The following is an 18,124-nucleotide window of genomic DNA, read 5'->3' as shown; positions in this document are numbered from 1 at the left end:
CCTGACATGCATGTTTTGCTGCTTGCGCTGCTGCATTGCGTGTGACCCGCGAGGGAGGGCAACCCCCCGCGGTGCCATGCGCAGCTGTCAGCCGCGCCCTCCGCTTGCTGTGCTCCTGCCGCCAGCCGCACCCAAGAAACCCTTGCAGCCCCGCCAGCCTTTTGGCGCCTGCTTGAGCTTGTTCGCGGTCTTGTGGAGCGGCAATGCATCAGGATTGCAGGTGGAGAGCTTCAGTATGGCCGTAGTAGGACGGCGGCCGGCATGCCATGCCGCCCTGTGGCCCTGACCCGCCCCCTTCCTGCTCAAAAAGCAATCGGTGGCGGAGTGCACAGCGCGATCGAGTGCCGGAGCGCCCCAGTGTCACCACTGCGCGACTTGACCCTGTCTTTCAAACCGAGCACGTCTCAAATTTTACCGCTCTCCAGCGGTTCATGGCGCAGTGTGCGGCACGCTGCTCTACAGGAACAGGTTCAGGAGCCTATTGGACAGGGTGCAAGCGTTGATCAAGCCGCATCGGCGTAGCCTTGAAGCTTTTGCCGCCAGTGCCCACCGCCCCCGTCCCCCAGGGGCCTCCAGACCGTGCAGCAGCCCTGGCTTGATCGCCCGGCTGGCTGGTTTAGGCGGTGCAGCAGCGTGGGGCGCAGGGGGAGGCGCAGCGGGGCACCATGTCAAGCAACACACCAAGGAGCAACAGGGTGCGCTCGGCGCTGCCGGAGGTGAGTGGATGATGCAGGGGTAGGGTGCAGGCCCGCGCCGGCGGCCCAGGGAGCCACTGAGAGCTTGTGCGGTGATGTGGTGCAGGCCAGCCCGTTCAGCAGCGTGCTGGCGCGGCTCCCCGACCTCTCGCCACCCCGCACGAAATACACCACCAGCTTTGGAAGCCTGAACCCGATGGCCAGCCCCCCGCCGGCCAACACCTTTGGCTTCCGGCAACAGAGGTGGGACATGCGGCTGCTGGGCCAGCCCTGGGCCCCGCCCTGGCTCCTACTGGCAATCAGGGGCCAAGAACAAGACGAACCGATTTTTGCGGCGCCGCCTGGGAGTGCTGCACGTGCCGCCGTCTGGCCACGCGCGGCGGCCGGCTGGGGCGGCGGGAACGCCCTCTGCTGCCGACCTGCTGCTGATCGCACGCCTCCTCGAAGCCTAGGTGGCAACCACATGTGACGCTTGTGTCGCACCCGTCTCGCACCCGTGCCGCCCCTGCTGCTGCGAGGACGCCTTCCTTGCAGCCTCTGACCGCACAGCTGTCCTTGCGCGCCGCTGCTGCTGCAGCGCCCAGACGCCCGGCGGCGGCAACCAGGGCAAGCCCATCGTATCGTTTGGTGGGTGCCGCGCAGGACAGCGCGGCGCAGCTGGGCAGCTGACCAGCAGGCCTGGGCCGGCCTGGCCGCCGCCCTACAGACGACCATAAGCATGGTCTGTGGTGGCCCTTGTAGCGGCCCGATCCTGCCGTGCCCTCAGCTGACCACCTCCCTCGCGGCCCCTGCTGCAGACCTGCTGGGCACCACGCCCATCAAGTCCCTCCAGCCGGGGGACCAGCAGCTGAGCAGCCCGCGGTACGACCTGCAGGTGAGAGGGCAGCGCCAGGCAGTGGTGTGCTGCGGCACACTGTGTGCGGGACCACCCGCGGCAGACCGCCGGTGCTGGCTGTCTGGCAGCCAGGCACAGCTGGGGCCCAACCGCACGCTTTGGTTGCGTGCGCGCCAGCCGACATGCCGTCGTTGTTGTTTGCCGCCTGCAGAGCCCCAAGTTCCCGCTCTTCCAGCCCTCGCCCAAGCAGCCGCTGGGAGCCCTGCCGACGCCGCCCTCAGGTGCCGCGCCCCGCCAGCCGGATGGCGCCCAGAAATCACGCACACGCCCGCCTGGCTGCCCGTTCGGCGTGCCCGCTGCTGACGCGGCGGCTGCCGCCGCCCGCCACCCGCCTGCCTGCAGTGCGGCTGGCCGACTCGTCTGCTGCCGGCGCCGCCGCGCGCGCCCGCTTCTCCAGCCCCTTTGGCTCGCTGCTGGACGGCAGCAGCCGCTCGGGGCCCTCGCCCGCCGGCGGCGCCAGCCTGGCGCCCGGCCGCTCGGCGGCGGCGGGCCAGGCGCGCTTTGCCGCGCTGTTTGCCCACGCCGCCGGCACGCTCGACGAGGCGGCGGCTGCGATGGGCAAGGGCGACATCCCGCCGCCGTCTGCCGGCCTGCACCCGTCCTACCTGTCGCCGCTGCGGCCGCCGGATGGCGCCGCGCCGCGCCGCCCCGGCAGCGGCGGCGCGGTGGCCGAGGCCGCTGCGGCGGGTCGGGACGCGGCCGCCGCCGGGGACCCGCCGCAGCGGAGCGGCGCGCTGGCGGGCGGCGCGGCGGGGCTGGACGCCATTGCCGCCGCGGCCGCATCCGCCGGGGACAGGGAGGATGAGGGTGATGCTGAGGTGGCGGCCATGCTGCATGATGGGGAGGCTGAGGAGGAGGAGGCGGATGAGGCTGAGGAGGAGGAGGAGGAGGAGGAGGAGGAGGACGATGAGGACTTTACTGTGGGCAGCTTCCGGCGGCCCGCGCCGGTGCGCGGCGCGGGCGCCAGCCGCGCCCAGCAGCTCTTCCAGGCGCGGCAGCGCCCCGTGCGCCGCCGCCAGCTGCGCTTTGGCGGCAGCGGCGGCGGCGGCGGCGAGGGGCAGGAGGAGGAGCCGGAGCCGGCCCAGCTGGTGCGCCCGCCGCCGCCCGCTGCTGGGTTACTATGCTGCCTGCTGCTGCTTGCTGCTCCTGGCTGCTGTTTTTTTGTGCAACCTGCCACTCCCGGCTGCCTCGCCCGCGCCGCTCCCCGGTCGCCCCACCTGCCCCGCTCCCACCAGCCACCCCCGGCCCCCTGCCCTGACCCCCACACACACCCTCCCGCCGCGCCCCGCAGGTCCGCTGCACCCTGCCCCAGTCGCCCATCTGCCAGGCGGTGAGCCCGGCTGTGGACGGCGTCACCTTTCACATCGCCCGCCTCCGCGACGCTCCGACCTCCAGCGCCAGCGACGACGGCTCCGGCAGCCCCGCCCACGTGAGCGTCACTGGCGCGGGGGGCCGCCCTGCCCTGCCCTGCCCTGCCTTGCGGCTTTTCAGTGCGCTCGGGGCGGGCCAGGGAACCGTTGTCGTGTGCGAATAACAGGCAGCGCCACAGAAGGCTGGGAGGAGGTGCATGGCGCCTGGCGGATCCTTCCCCCGCCCATGCATGCTGCTCACGCGCCCCTGCCCCCTCCCCTGCCTCCTCTCCCCCGCCCCGCAGCGCCAGCGCCCCGGCGCCTACTCTCTTGATTCGCCGGCGGTCCAGGCGGCCACCCACGCGGCCGTGGCGGCGGCGCTGGAAGCCTCCGCAGGTGGGGCCTTCGGTCGATCGCAGCGGTTGCACACACGCTCTCTGCTGCGCCCCGCTGCGCTGCCCCCTCCCTGGTCCCGCGGCGCGACCTCTCACTGGGCGTGTGTGTGTGCATGTATGCGTGGATGCTGCAGGGGCAGGCGGCGCCCGCCGGCCCGCGCGCGCGGCGGCGGCAGGCGCGGCGGCGGCGGCCAAGGCGGCCGCCGAGGCGGCGGGCACGCCGATGCAGCGGCGCGGCGGCGCGCACCTGGCGCGCAGCAGCAGCGACGGCGGCGCCGCGCTGCCGCCGCTCACGCCTGGGGAGGACGGGGTGGCGGGGCCGGGAGGGGCGCCCCAGGCCCTCTTTGCGGGGTGAGCACGGCACCGCTTCTCCTGCCGGCAGGCTGCACTGCCCGCTGGTGGTGTGTGCCAGCCGCAGAGCCTGCATGCCAGCTTCAGACGTACCGCCTCTGCCACGGCGCTGCACGCCAGCCCCGCGACGCGGCCTCCTTCCACCCCCCCACCCCCGCGCCCGCCTCCCCGCCCGCCCCGCGCAGCCCCAAGAAGTGCAACTGCAAGAAGAGCAAGTGCCTCAAGCTGTACTGCGACTGCTTCGCCAACGGCGGCTACTGCGGCCCCGCCTGCTCCTGCTCCAGCTGCGCCAACAAGGTGGAGAACCGGGCGATGGTGGCGGCGCAGCGCGAGGCCATCAAGCAGCGCAACCCCAATGCCTTTGTCCAGAAGGTGGGGCGCGGGGCCTGGCCAGGAAGGGGTGCACGTGTAAGGTTCCATGTCCGCCCCTCCACCTGCTTGATAGCGGGCAAGGGCTGCACCCGCTGCACCCTCCCACGGCCACACCCGGCATAGCATCTCTGCCACAGCCCACGGCTGCGCCTGGCTGGCACCTGCTGCCGAATTTAACAAACCTGCGCGTGCCTCTGCGTTTCCCCTCCCGCCGTGCCGCAGATCGAGGCGGACGCCGCGCTGGGGGGGCAGCACCGCCGCGGCTGCAACTGCAAGAAGAGCCACTGCATGAAGAAATATTGCGAGTGCTTCCAGGTGGGCCGCTGGGGCTGCGCAGGGAAGGCTGCGCCTGAGCGCACGCTCCCCCTGCACCTAAGCACACGCTTCCCCTGCGCACCTGAGCACATGCTTCTCCTCGGAGAGCCCAGCACCGCGGGCGCGCCTGCGCAGCAGCACAGCCTTCCCCTGCCGACTCGGCGCCTCCCCGGCTGCCCCTGCCCGCAGGCCGGCGTGCCGTGCGGCGAGCACTGCAAGTGCGAGAGCTGCCACAACACGGCGGGGCACTCGGGGCGGCGCCCGCCGGGCGGAGGCGCAAGTGAGCCCGCTGCCGCCCCTGTTCCCTGTTGGCCTGTCTAGTTGGCGGCGTTCCTTGTTGGCCTGTCTGGCAACCAAGGTTGCCGCCGGCCCAGTGTGTTGCCTGGGCGCCCCCCTTCCTGCTCGCTGAGCCGGCACGCGTGCTGCGCGGTGCAGGCAAGCGCGCGCGGGCCGGCGCGGCGGCCGCCCCGCAGACGGTCTCCACGCGGCAGCACGCCACCCGCATGTCTGCTGGCGGCTCGGCCCTGGCGCAGCAGCTCAAGGCTGCGCAGGCCTTCCATGCAGCCATGGCCCAGGCTTCTGCCGGCATAGCCACGGCGGCTGGCGGCGGCGCGGACGGCGGCGGCAGCCAGTCGCCCGGCCTCTTCCCGCTGCTGCAGCCGGGGCCGCTGGGCGCGGGCGACGGCGGCGGCGGCGCCCCGCTGCTGCTGCCGCTGCTGCTGCCGCAGGGCGGCGACGCGCCGCCGCTGCCGCTGCCCGCGGCGCCAGACGCAGCGCCCGACGCAGCCGCGCTGCCCGCCCTGGCCGCTTTCCAAGCCGCGGACGCCGCCCTCACCGCCGCCGACGGCGCGCCGCCCTCCCACGCCACCCCGGTGGCGGCGCTGCTGGGCCCGGCGGCGGCCGGGGCGGCCACGGCTGGAGGCGGCAGCGGCGGCCCGGGCGGCGACACTTTCACCTTCCACCCCATCTCCGGCACCGACCGCAGCGGCAGCGGCAGCAGCAGCGGGCAGAGCACGCCGCGCGCGGCGGCCGCGGCGGCCGCGGCGGCAGCTGCCGACTTTGCCTTCACCTTGGACACCCCCGCAGCCGCCGCCGGCGCCGCGCCGCCCGCCGGCGCCTCGGCCCTGGAAAAGCTGCTGCCGGCGGCGGAGGCCGGCGGCGGCGCGGCGGCGGCGGCGGCCGCCGGCACCGCCAAGCCTGCGTCGCGGCCGGGCAGCGTGCGGGCGACACCCACCAAGCGGAAGCCGGCTCGCACCATGACCGCCGCGCTGATGTAGCAGGCAGGCACGCGGCCCCGCCCAGCCATGTAGCAGCAGCAGCACGTACCAACAGATCCCAGCAGGCCCCCACCCAGGCAGCGCCTCCCCTCCCCTGTACAGCCAGCCCCCTACCGCAGACAGCGACAGTTTTGACGCGCCCTGGAGCCGCAGCAACCGCAGCAAACCAACCCGCCCTCTTGACCCAACGACCGGCGACCCGACTCCCTGACCCCTCGTATGACGCTGAACACTGCCCTCCCCCCCCTGCCTACATCTCTGGACGATTCCTCCCCACTTTTCAAGGCAGCGCTCTTAGTCAGCCAGCACCCAGCCTGCAGTACAAGCCGCAGGCAAGGCAGTACAGTAGCAGCACAGCCTCCAGCTGCGCACCAGATAGTTTGCCACGCTCGCGAAGCAGCAGCAGGCGCCCCTCCCCTATTGTTTCTTGATTGCTTGCATGCAAGGCGCCCACGCGCCCGCTTTGCCCCTGCCCCTCGCCCTGCTCTTATTCGGCACTGATTGTTTGCTCAGTCCCTGTTCGCTTCCGCGCCCTCCCTTTCATCCCACCGCCCCTCCTCCCGCGCCCGCCAAACCATGGCATTCCGGCGCGCGCATGCATTGCTGCCTTGCCCGCGGCTCTTGCCCTCTGCAGGCACCCAACCAGCACTGCCGCCCGCCACTCCGCACCATTTTTTCTCATAGCTTAGTCGCAGCGCCGCCTCTCTATTCGCTTGTGTCGCCGGGGCCTGTTGGGATCTGTCCTCAATGGAGCCTCCTGCACTTACCTATGATGTTCATTTGCTTTAAGTGGTAAGCAACACACTGGCTGGCGCCGCGGCAGGCAAGTCTGGTGGTGGTAAAGAGCGGTTACAGGGCGGCAGGTGCGTGCGGCTCCTGGGACGGCGCCTCCCGCGGCTGTGGCGCCGCCGCCTGCTGCTCCCCGTGCAGCTGCCGCTTGCTTGCCGCCAGCAGCCCCGCCTGCCGCTGCGCGCCTTTGCCCTTCAGCGCGGGCCGCCTGCATGACAGCCATCAGAGGGCGAGAATGACATACATGGAACGGTGTTTGAGCTCCCACCAGGGCAGGGCAAGCAGGGCAGGGCACTGTCCCCCTGGGCTGTGCCACCCTCATGCCAGGCTCGCTCACCTGCGGACCACCGCCCCCGTGCTGTCCACCCGCTGCTTGACGTCTGGGTTGTAGCGCGCGGCTGCAGGCAGGGGAAGGGCGGAGGGTAGAGTGAGGCTGCGAGGGTGCAGGCGCCCGCCAGGGGAGGCCAGCGGCCACGGGCCAGTGGGGAGGCCATGCCAAGCCACAGCGCCTGCCCGGAAGCAGGCATGCTTTGCAGGCATGGGTGTGCTTTATGGGCGCAACCCCAGGAACGCCAGGAAACCTGGGCAAGCACGGCCAGCACGGCAAGCGCGGGCGGCGCGGCCCACCGCTGAAGTCCACATCGGGGGTGGGCGCCAGGAAGATGCGGGCGCCTGCCGGGTTGCGGATGGCCACCGTGCCACGGTACGCGCCGCGCGGTACGCCGTCCTGCGGCAGCAGGGGCTGGGGGAGGCATGTGGAGCCGCGGGAGCGACACAGCGACACAGTGGCAGCGGTGCGCGCCCAGCCGAGGCCCAAATGTGAACAGCGGGGCAGGCACAACCGCGCCGTCAGGCTTCCAGGCTGAGCGCTGTCGGTGCCCTGTCGGTGCACCGTCTGCCAGCCGGGGCATTGTGGTGCACGGGCTCGGCGCTGCTGCCGCTTCGTGCTGTGTTGAATGAAAGCGGCACGCACCCGCCACTCGCGCAGCATCCGCAGCTTGCCCGTCAGGGCCTCGTACGCCTGCTGGCTGTCGTAGCGCAGCACGTAGTCGCGCCCTGGGACCGCAGTGGCCATCTCGTCTGCACACGGAGGGGGAGGCAGAAGCAGTGCATGAGGAAATGATGCGACTGGCGACTTGAGCCACGGCCCGACAGCCAACCGGCCGACTGGCTGCCTGCCCTCACCCAGCCCCCTGAGCGGCTGCGCCGCTGCCAGCTCCGCCTCGAAGCGCTGCTGGTACTGGGCTTGCTCCAGGAAGCCCAGGTCCATCTGCTGCCACCGCACGTCCTCTGCGCACAGGCGGCGGCAGCACCAGGAGCGCGGCAGGTGGGCGGCAGCAGCACGAGCTGATGCCGGCGCATGGTGCATCCTGAAAAAAGAAGACGCACCCTGCGCCTGTCTGTCTGATGATCATGCTTTACTGCTGCTACTCCAAGACAGCGCCGCAGAGTGCTAGCACATGTGCATTTACTTCAACATGACACATGCACACACAAATCCACTGACTGCGCTGCACCACGGCCGCCCCTGTGCCCCCGTGCCTGAGTTGAGCTTGATGGGCTTGAGGAAGAGGCGGAAGTACTGGCCGCTGCTGCTGCCAATGTCGCCAAAATTGTAGGTGCGGCACACCTCGGGCCTGCAGCCATTCGCCGAGGGAAGCAGAGAGCTGACAGTTGGAAAAGGCGGCAGCAGGCGGGCGGGAGTGGCCACCACCGCTGCGCCCAGTTTGGCGGGGGGCGCGGGGGCCGGCTGCCAACGCACGCCCCGCCACTGCCGCGCGCCTGATGCACTGCCGCCCCTGCCGCGTCGCATCCAGCCGCATGAAATCGTCCCAGTACCCCCGCGGCCTGCACGGTACCACAGTGCGGCAGGCATGGTACCACAGTGCGGCAGGCGGTAGTGCAAAGACGGCAACTGGTTGGACGTCTGTCTTTTAGCATCATGGCTTGGCTGGCATCAGCACCAGCAGGTCAAATACACCACGTTTCCTCACCAACCAGCGGCTAACCACCCAACACATCCGGCACCCACCACATGCTCCTGATCGACTCCCACACCCGGCGGTTGAGCATCCAGCCCAGGCCTGGGAAGAAGTCGGAGCGGTACAGCTGGGTGGCATTGGCCACAAAGCGGTCCTGCACACGGTACCGCGCACCACGCACGAGGCAACTTTTGCCAAGTGAGCGCGCACGCAAAGCAACCGCCGAGCAGGCCAGGAGTGCATGCATGTCTGCTGCAAAAGCGGTGCCGCAGGAGTACATCGGGGCACGGCCGCAGCAGTGCGCTGGCGGCGCGGAGCGGAGAGAGCTAGCCGGCCACCTGGCCGTGATCGTTCCAGCTGGAGACGCAGTAGAGGGAGGGGTCTGCATCCAGCACAGCGGCTGTGGCTTCAAAGTAGGGAAAGAAGTCGGGCGACAGCTCCATGTCATCCTGCAGGCGCGGCACACACACCCATGTGTGGACAACACGGAAGGAACACGAGGACGACTGAGCACGATTGTTGGTTGCAATGGGATCGAGGGCTGAGAATGAGCGAGCTCGCACAGGCGCAGCGAAGCCCTGCTGCCTAGTATGCAGCGGCGGCTGCTTGCTGCCGTGCTTGCCTCCAGGATGACGAGCCGCTCGTAGCCAAAGCAGTCGAAGAAGGTGTGCATGAGGAACCTGGAGAGAGGGCAGGCCAGCACAACCATGATCCCAGGCACTGCCTCCGCCGCTACCCCTGGCAAGCGGACCAGCGAAGACAAACATCTGCCCTAATCCCTCTTGCTCCGCTACCAGCATGCAGAACCCACGGCATGCCCCCCGCGCGTCTTCCCAGCGCCCCACTCACTTGTAGTGGTTGGCTATTCGGTAATACACTACCTTCTCCTTCCGGTCCTTCAGCGCCGGCACCACATCCTCGCGGTGCTGCAGGAAGCTGAGGCGGTCCAGGTGCTGCAAGGCGGGGGTTGGGGGGGTGCGAGCAGTAGCAACGCTCGGATCATGCACAGCAGCGTTCGCACAGGCTGCCTTCCTCATTGCTGCAGCACCCCACCTGCGCCACCACATCCTGCACGCCAGTGGCGTTGAAGTCCTGGCTGACATACAGCGGGAACTTGCGCCTGTGCCATGCAACACGTGGAGGATAAGCAGAGGCCACTCAGCATGCAGCAGGTTTCGTGCAGTCGAGCTCAAGACCTGAGCAGAGATGCAGGCGGTGAGCAGCATGTTGAGCGTGGGCCCAACACACATCCACCCAGCAGCTCACCTGTTGCTCCTGTCCCGGCCATGCACCGTCAGCAAGCTGGCCAGCATCTGCTCGAGGTACTTGGCCCTGCACGAGGCAGGCCAGTGCGCCAAAGAAGTACATGGCAGAGGGGGACTTTGACACCTGAGGTTGTTCAGATGGATGAGGTTGCAGGGCAACGCAGCGGCGATGGCAGCGGCAGGCCGCGCTGCACACCTATTGAAAGTGACGACAACCACTGCCGCCACAACACCCTGCGCGGGCGGCCCTACGCCCACGCACTCCCCATCCTCATTCCCTGCAGCATCAGGCAACGCGAAGAGCATCACCGGCATGCGCAGCCAACCTGGTCTTTTCTCAAGCAGTGCATCCGCTGGATTTGCTGCACGGCGACAAAAAAATGCAGAAACCAACAACAGAGGCCTCATAATAGACAAACTGGGGCAGGTTGGCTCACCTGGCGGGAACACAGAGGTGCCCACCACTGGCGGCGGCTTGCCTCTGGCCAGCTGCGCTGCCGCTGCGGCCTGCTGCTGGTGCAGCCGCTGCACCCGCTTCTCGCTGTAGTTGCTGCTTTGCTGTGATCAAGGTCGGCAGGATGAGGAGGCAAAGGGGTCGGGTGGCACCAGCAGTCCCAGGTGGCAGAAGTTCGCAGGTGCCAACAGTTCAAGTAGTACTGCGATCAAGAGCCGCAGCACGACCAGCACATCTCCCATGAAAACCCCAGCTCGAACACACCTGCAGCAGCTTCTCCTGCTCCTTGCGGCTGACAAACTTGCGGCGGGCCGGCGTTGCAGTCGCGGCCTCCTTGCCGGGGCCAGCTCGGCGAGAGGATGCTGCGCCTTGCTGGCGGGAGCGGTCCTGCAGGCATCCACCCAATCATGCGGAATGTTGGTGCGAGCAGCAGTCCAGAACAGGCATCACTGCCAACTGTGGAGGTGGGCAGGCACACCGACGACGGGCTGCGGGCGGAAGTACGGAGGGCGGCTGTAGAAGACAGCCAATTGACTCTTGCCTTTGCGCCTGAGATGCGCCTGTAATAAGTTACCACCACGACCACCTGCAGCCAGAACAACAACGCCAACAAGTGTACTGGCGGCAGCAGTGGCTAGCGGCGGTTGGCGGCAGCACCGACACATGGTGATCACCGGCCCCGCCACTGGCGCTGGAGGCAGGCCACCCACCTGCACCGCGCAGAATATCAGCAGTGCGGCCAGCAACAGGCTGCGGTAGCGCCAGCGCGTGCTTTTGCTGCGACGCGGCGGTGGGTGTTGGTGGTAGACCGCGATCATGGCCTCAGATCGTCCGCCATGGTGTGCGGAATGCATTCGGGGGCGCTCGTTGCGACCGGATGTACAGCTCGGCAGGTGTACAGCTTGGCAGGTCCCCCCTCTCCTCGTGTCCTCTGGTGCGTCTTGTCTGGCATCCTACTCCGTGTTGCAAGGGCGCAGAAGCATCTGGGCAGGTCTGTGCAGCTGATGGCGTCGTTTTGCACCCTTTGTGGGCACCAGGCCCACAGATGCGGTCCCACAGAAGACAGCAACTGAGCATGGGGCGGGCGGAAGGCTGCCGGCGGCCAGCCGTGCCGGAGTCCGCCCGCCCGCCCGCCCGCCGCCCCTGCACTCACGCCCCGCCGCCGCCCTCGCGCGGCAGCTGCCTGCAGATGGCGGGCATCTTCAATGGTCCGGCCAGGGGCGGCACGCGGGGAGGGCGCGACCAGTTCAGCTGGGACAATGTCAAGTCGGACAAAGAAAGGGAGTACTACCTGGGGCACAGCGTCAAGGCGCTGACGGGCAGGTGCGCTGGTCGCATGCGTACGACCGCAACAGGATGTGCACGCAGCGCAGCAGGTGGAGAAACAAGCGCGGCAAAGGGCCGAATATTCCGGGCAATGTGCTGGGGTGCCCATGCCTGCCTTGTTGGTGGGTTGACTGACGACAGGGACAGGTTGGCTGTTACCCAAACACGCTGCCGTGCCGTGCGCTCCCGCCACGCAGGTGGCAGAAGGGGCGCGATGTGTATTGGTACACGCGCGACGTGGAGCGCGGGGAGGAGGACAAGGCGGCTGAGCTGGCCATGGTGAAGCAGCGGGAGCAGGATCTGATGATGGAGGTGCGGGCATGCGGGAGTGTGGGGGGGGGGGGGGGTGCAGGGCTTGTGGTGGGCAAGCAGGGTGTGCGAGCTTGCTGTATTTTGACATGTGCCGCCCGGCTTGCCGCGCTTGTCCTTCCAGCCAGCGTTTCTCGCCGAGGCTCTGCCTTTGCTGGCCTGCGCTTGCTGCCCGAGCGCGCTGGCAACACGGATGCCTGCGTCCCCGCCTGCCTGTTGAGCTCAGGCGCTGGGCGTGAAGCCCAAGGCGCCGAAGGTGGTGAAGCAGCCGCAGCTGGACAGGCAGGACATGGAGAGGCTGCTCAAGGGCACGGGTGGGTCTGCTGTGACAATCCAGCATGCAGGCTGAAGGGATCAAGTGTGCACCCCAGGATGGATAGGCGTGACTTTCACAAGGTGCAGAATATTCATCGCTGCCCCATGCATGCCACAATCTGTGCAGGGGAGGAGCAGGAGGAGGCGGGGGCGGCGGGGGCGGCCGCAGCCGCGGCAGCGGCAGAGGCAGACCGGATGAAGGGGCTGGGTTTCAATGCCAGCATGACCACGGGTGAGGATTGGCGCAGTCGATTGTGCGCAGCACCTGCCTTGCTGCGGTTGTTGCGACCGTGCTCTGGCTGGCCATGGTTGTGTGCAGTGCGGTTGATTGGGGGCTGTTGCTTGCCATTTCTTGTGTTTTTCTGCCTCTGTGCAGGTGCGATCCAGGCGGGGCAGGACACTGAGATGCTGGCAGGCGTGGGCGGCGGCGGCTTGCCCGGCCCTGGCGCGCAAGAGCAGCAGGCGGGCGGGGCCCCGCGCCAGCAGCAGTCCCACCAGCAGGAGGGCGGCGTGGCGGGCGCGGGGCTGACGCGGGAGCAGATTGCAGAGCTGAAGCGGCTGCGCAAGAAGCAGGAGAAGAAGGCGGCCAAGAGGGCCAAGAAGGATGCGAAAAAGGTGTGTGGCTGGGGGTGATGGTCATTCAGGGACGGTGATCATTGCGGCCAACACAGCTGTTGGATCACGCTCTTCCAAATACGTCGCGCGAGCCAGTCTCTATAGCTGAGGGCAGCATGCCTTGAGGTGCAGCTGGCGTTACACATGTTGCTTGTTTGACTGGCCCGTCGCAGGCTAAAAAGAAGGGGAAGAAGGAGCTCAAGGAGAAGAAGAAACGCCGTCGGTCGCGCAGCGGCAGTGGCGACAGCAGCAGCAGCAGCAGTGGGCCGGAAGGCGAGGGAGCAGCAGCCCGGGGCAGGCAGGCCGCAGCGCAGCCGCCGGCGGTGCACGGGCTGTCGCCGCGTCGCGGGCTGGGCGTGAAGCCGCCGCCGCCGGAGAGGGCGCCACGGCGCGACAGGAGCAGGAGCCCAGCAGGCGAGCGCCGGGCACGGCACGACAGCCCTGGGCCAAGGCGGCGGCATGACAGCCCTGGGCCGAGGCACGACAGCCCTGGGACAAGGCGGCGGCACGACAGCCCTGGGCCAAGGCGGCGCGAGTACGAGCGCGAGCGGCAGCCGGAGCGGCGGGGTGGGCGCAGCAGGAGCCGCAGCCCTGCTGGCGGTGGGCGGCGCCGGCGGCACGACAGCCCCTGAGCGCAGCTGGGAGCTAGGTCTGAACTTGCGGCTTGCACAGCCCGATCACATACTTCTCCGATGCATGTAATTTCAGGCAATGAAGCACGCGCGTTAGTTCCCGCTGCTCCAAGTTTGTAGTGCCCGTCCTGCCTGGTTGATGCAAGGCGCACAGAATCGGGGCGCGTTGCTCACCGCCCATTGTCGCCTATCCCCCTCTTCTTCTTCTTCTTCTGCATCTACTTCCTAGTACGCAGCGTAACCACGCCGTTTGCTGCAGCTGCGCCAGAATTGCGTTGCCTCTGAATCTTCGCCAGTCGGCCCCAATGGCCTCCCAGGCAGCCGCCATGGCCGTCGGCAGTCCCTTCTGCCGGGCGTCGCAGCCTGCAGCCGCGTCTGTGCGGTTAGCAGCCTTCAGGGCGATCCCAAGGCGATTGGAGACCGCCGCTTATGCGCACACAACCGCGGCCACCGCAGCCTCTCCCCTAGACCTAGCAGCGCCCCACACCTCCACCAGCGCCCCCTCCACCAGCGGCCGCCCCGCCCAGCCTTTCCCCTCGGAGCCGCTGCTGGTGCGCGCCCGCCCGGCCCGCCGCCAGTTTGCCCGCGCCGCCATGTTTTGTGGCCATCTCCCGCACTCGTGCCCTCTCCTGCCCCCCTGATCCACCGACGGGGCCCCGCGCCAAACTGGCAGCCCCGTGCGCTGCTTCGCCAGCCGCCTCGCTCACCCGCCGCGGCCCATGTGTCCCCCACTTGTGCAGGCCTTTGAGGTGGTGCAGGGCGCGCTGGTGCGCTTCTCCAGTGCCGCCTCCACCAAGGTGCCCACCGCGGTGCTGGTGCACGGCATCCTGGGCAAGCGGCAGAACATGCTGCCCTTTGCGCGGCGCCTGGTGGAGGGCTTCCCGCACTGGCAGGTGGTGGTGGTCGACCTGCGCTGCCACGGCGAGTCGGCGGCGGCGTCCCCGCAGCTGCGCGGCGCGCACGGCGTGGAGGCGGCCGCCGCCGACGTCATCCGCCTGCTGTCCGCGCTCAAGCTGTTCCCCGAGATGCTCATCGGGCACAGCTTTGGCGGCAAGGTGGTGCTGGAGATGACCAAGGCGTGGTCGGGCGGCCGCGTGCCGCGCCCCGTGCAGGTATGGGCAGCTGCCGCTGCGGCGCTGCGGCGCCGCGCGCTTCGCCGCCGCGCCGTGCATCGGCTGACGCCGCAGCGCGTCGCTCCCCCGCGCTCTGGCCCCCGGGGTATGCCATGCCAGTTGCTCGCGGCGCTCACTCACCTGCCCCCCTGCCTCGCCCGCCGCCCTGCCGAGCAGGTGTGGGTTCTGGACGCGCTGCCCGGCGAGGTGCGCAGCGGCGACATGGGCGGCGCGGACCGCCCCGCGGACCTCATCTCCACTCTGCAGGCGGTGCCGCTGCCGGTGCCCAGCCGCCACTGGCTCATCAGCCACCTAGAGGCCTCGGGCTTCTCCCGCACCGTGGCCGCCTGGGCCGCCACCAACCTGGCGCCGCTGGCCGGCGGCGCGCCGGGCATGACCTGGGCCTTTGACCTGCCGGGAATCGCGCAGATGTTCCGGTGAGGCGGCGCCGCACGCGGGGGTGCCCGGCACTTGTAGCAGCAGTCTTGGCCGGCGTTCAGTCGCCTGCCTTTTGTTGGGAGCGGGAGCGGGCCAGCAGAGCGGGCCAGCAGTGCGGCCGACCCGACCCGGCGCCCCAGCCCAGCCCTGCCGCTGTTGTTGGATGTTGTCCCTGACGCTGCCCGCCCCTCCTCCCCTCCTCCCCGCAGCTCTTACGAGTCTGCCGACCTCTGGCCGCTGCTGGCGGCCCCCGCCGACGGCGTGGCGCTGTCGTTTGTCAAAGCGCAGCGCAGCACGTTCCGGTGGGGCGGCGGCGACGAGGCGCGCATCCGCGCCCTGGGCCACGCCGTGCACGAGCTGCCCGACGCGGGGCACTGGGTTCACAGCGACAACCCGGGTGCGTGGGTGCAGGGGAGCGACCCGGCGGGGGTGGCGGGGGTGCAGCGGGCGATGGCAGGCCGGGGCGCGCGGCACGGGCGGTGTGCACCTTGGCCTGGCCTCGACGCGCGCCCGCAGCTCCTGACCGGTGTGCCTCTTTTTTGCCCCCCTCCTGCCGCCCGCCTGCCTGCCTGCCTGCCGCAGACGGCCTTTTTGACATCCTGGCGCCCAGCTTTGGCGGCAAGGTGGACCTCCACATGCAGCGCAGCCCGCCGGGCAGCCCGCGGCCGGGGGTGGCCAACAACATCATGGCCTCCCCCTCGGCCGCCGCCAGCAACCGCCAGCTCCAGGGCCTGATGATGTGAGCATGCGAGCGCCCGTGGCCGTCCTCCTGCAGCCCGAAAGCAGCCCGGCAGCAGCCCTCTATAGGCTTTGGATGAGTTTACTAGGCAGCGATGTGAGAGCCGCCGGCCCGCCAGCCACCCCCCCTCGGATTCAGCGACGTAGCAGCGCTGGCGGCGCCGCGGCAGCGAGTACTGAGTGATTCCCCCGCGCACCCCTCCCCTGCGCCACCCTGCCTCCGCGCCGCGTCCTGGCGCCGGTGCCAGGGCGCGCGCGCGGTTGCGCACGCTAATTTCAAACTGTTGTTCTTCTTGCCTGACAAACAAAACTCGCGCACTGTTCTTCTCCAACCCGCACCCAATGCAAGGAATCTGTGATTGATCCCCTCCCCTCTCCGCCCTAATCCCTGATTCGCCTCCTGTCATCATACGGTCCCTGCTAACCGCCCGCGGCGCGCGCTTCGCGCCGCCCCGTTTCTCTGCACTATGCCTGCTGGCCTCCGGCCCCCCCAGACCTCCGCAGCCCTGCCTTCTCCCTGATCACTGCTTTTCAAAACTGTGAATGTGAGCACCCTGTAATTCCACTGTGGCTTGAAGAAGTGAGGATGGGCGCTGCCACGCCGCCGCCACCACGTGGCGAGCAACATTGAAGGTTGGCACGTTGGAAAGGCGAGTGTCTCCTGCTGAAGCATGCTGGTTTCAAAAGTAACTGGGCCCTCACGCCAACAGAAGAGAAGCGATAGCCTGGCAGTAGCCGCGCCACCAGCTTTGGGCACCATCCGCTCCCCCGACCGCACCTAGCACCAAAATCAGGTGAGAAGGAGGTCCAGGAACGAGCAGAAGGGTGAGGAGAGTGGGCAGGAGGGGCTGCCTGGGCGGCTGCCGACTGGCGCCCTCCCGCCGGTTTTGACTGGACTCGACGCCGTGTGTTGCAGCAGCACCACTACCTTCGACCCAGCGACCCTGGGGTTCTGAGCTGGACTCTTCTGCCACATCCCTCGCATTTCACCGGCGAGCGATGACGGGCAGCCCAGAGGCCAGCAATGCTGCCGCCGGCGATGAGGCACGGGTCCCTGAGCCCACCCAGCCCGAGCAGCAGGTCCAGGGGCGTGCCTCGCGGGCGCGGCTGAGCGGCGAGCAAGCGGCGGCGCTGGCGCAGCACGTGCTGCTTCAGCAGGCGGCGGCGCGCCTGCTGCTTGAGAAGCAGCAGCAGGGGGCGCAGGCCGACCCCGCCCACCTGCGCCGCTGCGCCACAAGCCGCCACAACGCCGCCATGAGCCTCCGTCAGGCGAGCCGTTCTTTCTTTCTTTCCTTCTTTCTTTCTTTCTTTCTTCGACCGGGCAGCTAGCCTGGTCTTGCTGAGGCGGTGGACTCTCATGTGTGCCTTGCGCAGCCTTTTTCGGCACCCACGGCATTGCCCGCCAACCAGCCCATGGTCAGCTGAGTCAGCAGCCCCCGCCGACACAAATAAGCACACCCAGTTTGCTGCAGGTTGAGGATGCGCTGGAGAGGTACCGCTGGCACAACGAGCTGCTGAGGGATGTCTTCCGCCCACTGCTGCCGCGGCGCCCAGGCGGCGGCGCCGACACCGAGGCAGGCGCAGGAGAGGAGACGCAGCAGGGGCCGGAGCAGCGGGTCGAAGCCACCCTGGGCCAGCAGCTGTTGGCAGCGGCGGTGGAGCGGCTGGGTGGGCCACCTGCGCTGGCCGCGGCAGCGGCGGAGCATGCTGAGTCGGCGGCGGCGCCAGAGGCACACCCCGCATGGCAGCCGCCGATGCCTGCTGCAGCCGTGGCACGGTTCATTGCAGAGCAGCAGCGGCGCCGGCTGGCAGAGTGGCTGTCTGGTGGCAGAGGGCTGGCGGAGCAGCCCACCAAAGTAGCGCTGCCTTCTGCATGACTGAGGTGGCTGCGTGCACCTGTTCACCTCCAACGCTGCTCTCCCATTGTTGCTTGACGTGCTGTACAGACTTGACGCGTGCTCTCAACTCACTTGACGCGTGCTCTCAACTATCAGCGAAAACACACAAACAGAAGCAATGGGGAAGGGCTGGTGTGGACGTGCATAACTTGTGGAGAAAAAAACTTGGCGTGGAGATGACGTGCATAACTTGTGGAAAGGGAGGAATGGTGTCCCCCAAAACTATGACTCGAATGAGGGAGTGCAGAAAAGCAGGTCAGTTTGGCAGTGCAAACGTATAGACAATGAGGCTGCTCCTAGAATGTGGTCTTCTCACTGGCCGGCGCGGCGCTGCCTGGGCCGCGCGCCGCCTGAGTGCTGGCTGCACTCGGTTGCCGCCTGGCGGGCTGGCCTGACGGCTGAGGCGACAGACAGGGCGGTGGGCGATGTGGGGTCGGCCCCGGCTGGCTCCCCAGGCGCGGCACCTGCCGGCGGGGGGTAGCCCAGCAGCAGCCCGCTGGCATCCAGCTCCAGGCTGCCAGAGTCGAAGCCCAGGAGCTCCATAAAGCCGCCGCCTGCTGGAATGGCGGGCAGGCACGGGGCGAGGGACACAGCAGGCTGGC

At 68.8% G+C, this 18,124-nt stretch overlaps 3 protein-coding genes across 3 annotated transcripts; 2 read left to right on the top strand and 1 right to left on the bottom strand.

Moving 5' to 3' along the window:
- Positions 1 to 665: 665 nt before the first annotated feature.
- Positions 666 to 5,649, top strand: CHLNCDRAFT_139785 (hypothetical protein; the record flags this gene model as incomplete). Its single annotated transcript, XM_005843913.1, has 13 exons — positions 666 to 716; positions 802 to 938; positions 1,273 to 1,322; positions 1,493 to 1,569; positions 1,742 to 1,811; positions 1,933 to 2,678; positions 2,882 to 3,019; positions 3,245 to 3,335; positions 3,469 to 3,685; positions 3,871 to 4,057; positions 4,280 to 4,372; positions 4,562 to 4,652; positions 4,808 to 5,649. 13 exons carry the CDS (start codon positions 666 to 668, stop codon positions 5,647 to 5,649), a joined length of 2,790 nt encoding a protein of 929 aa, XP_005843975.1.
- Positions 5,650 to 7,093: 1,444 nt separating this feature from the next.
- On the bottom strand, positions 7,094 to 8,875 carry CHLNCDRAFT_8691 (hypothetical protein; the record flags this gene model as incomplete). The annotated part of the gene is made up of 7 exons (XM_005843849.1): positions 7,094 to 7,165; positions 7,412 to 7,518; positions 7,624 to 7,711; positions 7,946 to 8,068; positions 8,211 to 8,286; positions 8,471 to 8,574; positions 8,759 to 8,875. Coding segments are annotated over 7 exons (687 nt in total), but the record flags the coding sequence as incomplete, so codon positions are not given.
- A 5,180-nt stretch (positions 8,876 to 14,055) lies between these two features.
- On the top strand, positions 14,056 to 15,629 carry CHLNCDRAFT_27628 (hypothetical protein; the record flags this gene model as incomplete). The annotated part of the gene is made up of 4 exons (XM_005843912.1): positions 14,056 to 14,448; positions 14,626 to 14,885; positions 15,096 to 15,283; positions 15,469 to 15,629. The coding sequence occupies 4 exons, from the start codon at positions 14,056 to 14,058 to the stop codon at positions 15,627 to 15,629; spliced, it is 1,002 nt and encodes a 333-aa protein (XP_005843974.1).
- Between the last annotated feature and the right edge of the window lie 2,495 nt (positions 15,630 to 18,124).

This window comes from Chlorella variabilis (assembly GCF_000147415.1).
Source record: "Chlorella variabilis unplaced genomic scaffold CHLNCscaffold_26, whole genome shotgun sequence".
NCBI classification, from domain to species: domain Eukaryota; kingdom Viridiplantae; phylum Chlorophyta; class Trebouxiophyceae; order Chlorellales; family Chlorellaceae; genus Chlorella; species Chlorella variabilis.
The sequence above is the reverse complement of the archived record's forward strand: the minus strand, read 5'-3'. Positions and strand labels throughout refer to the sequence as shown.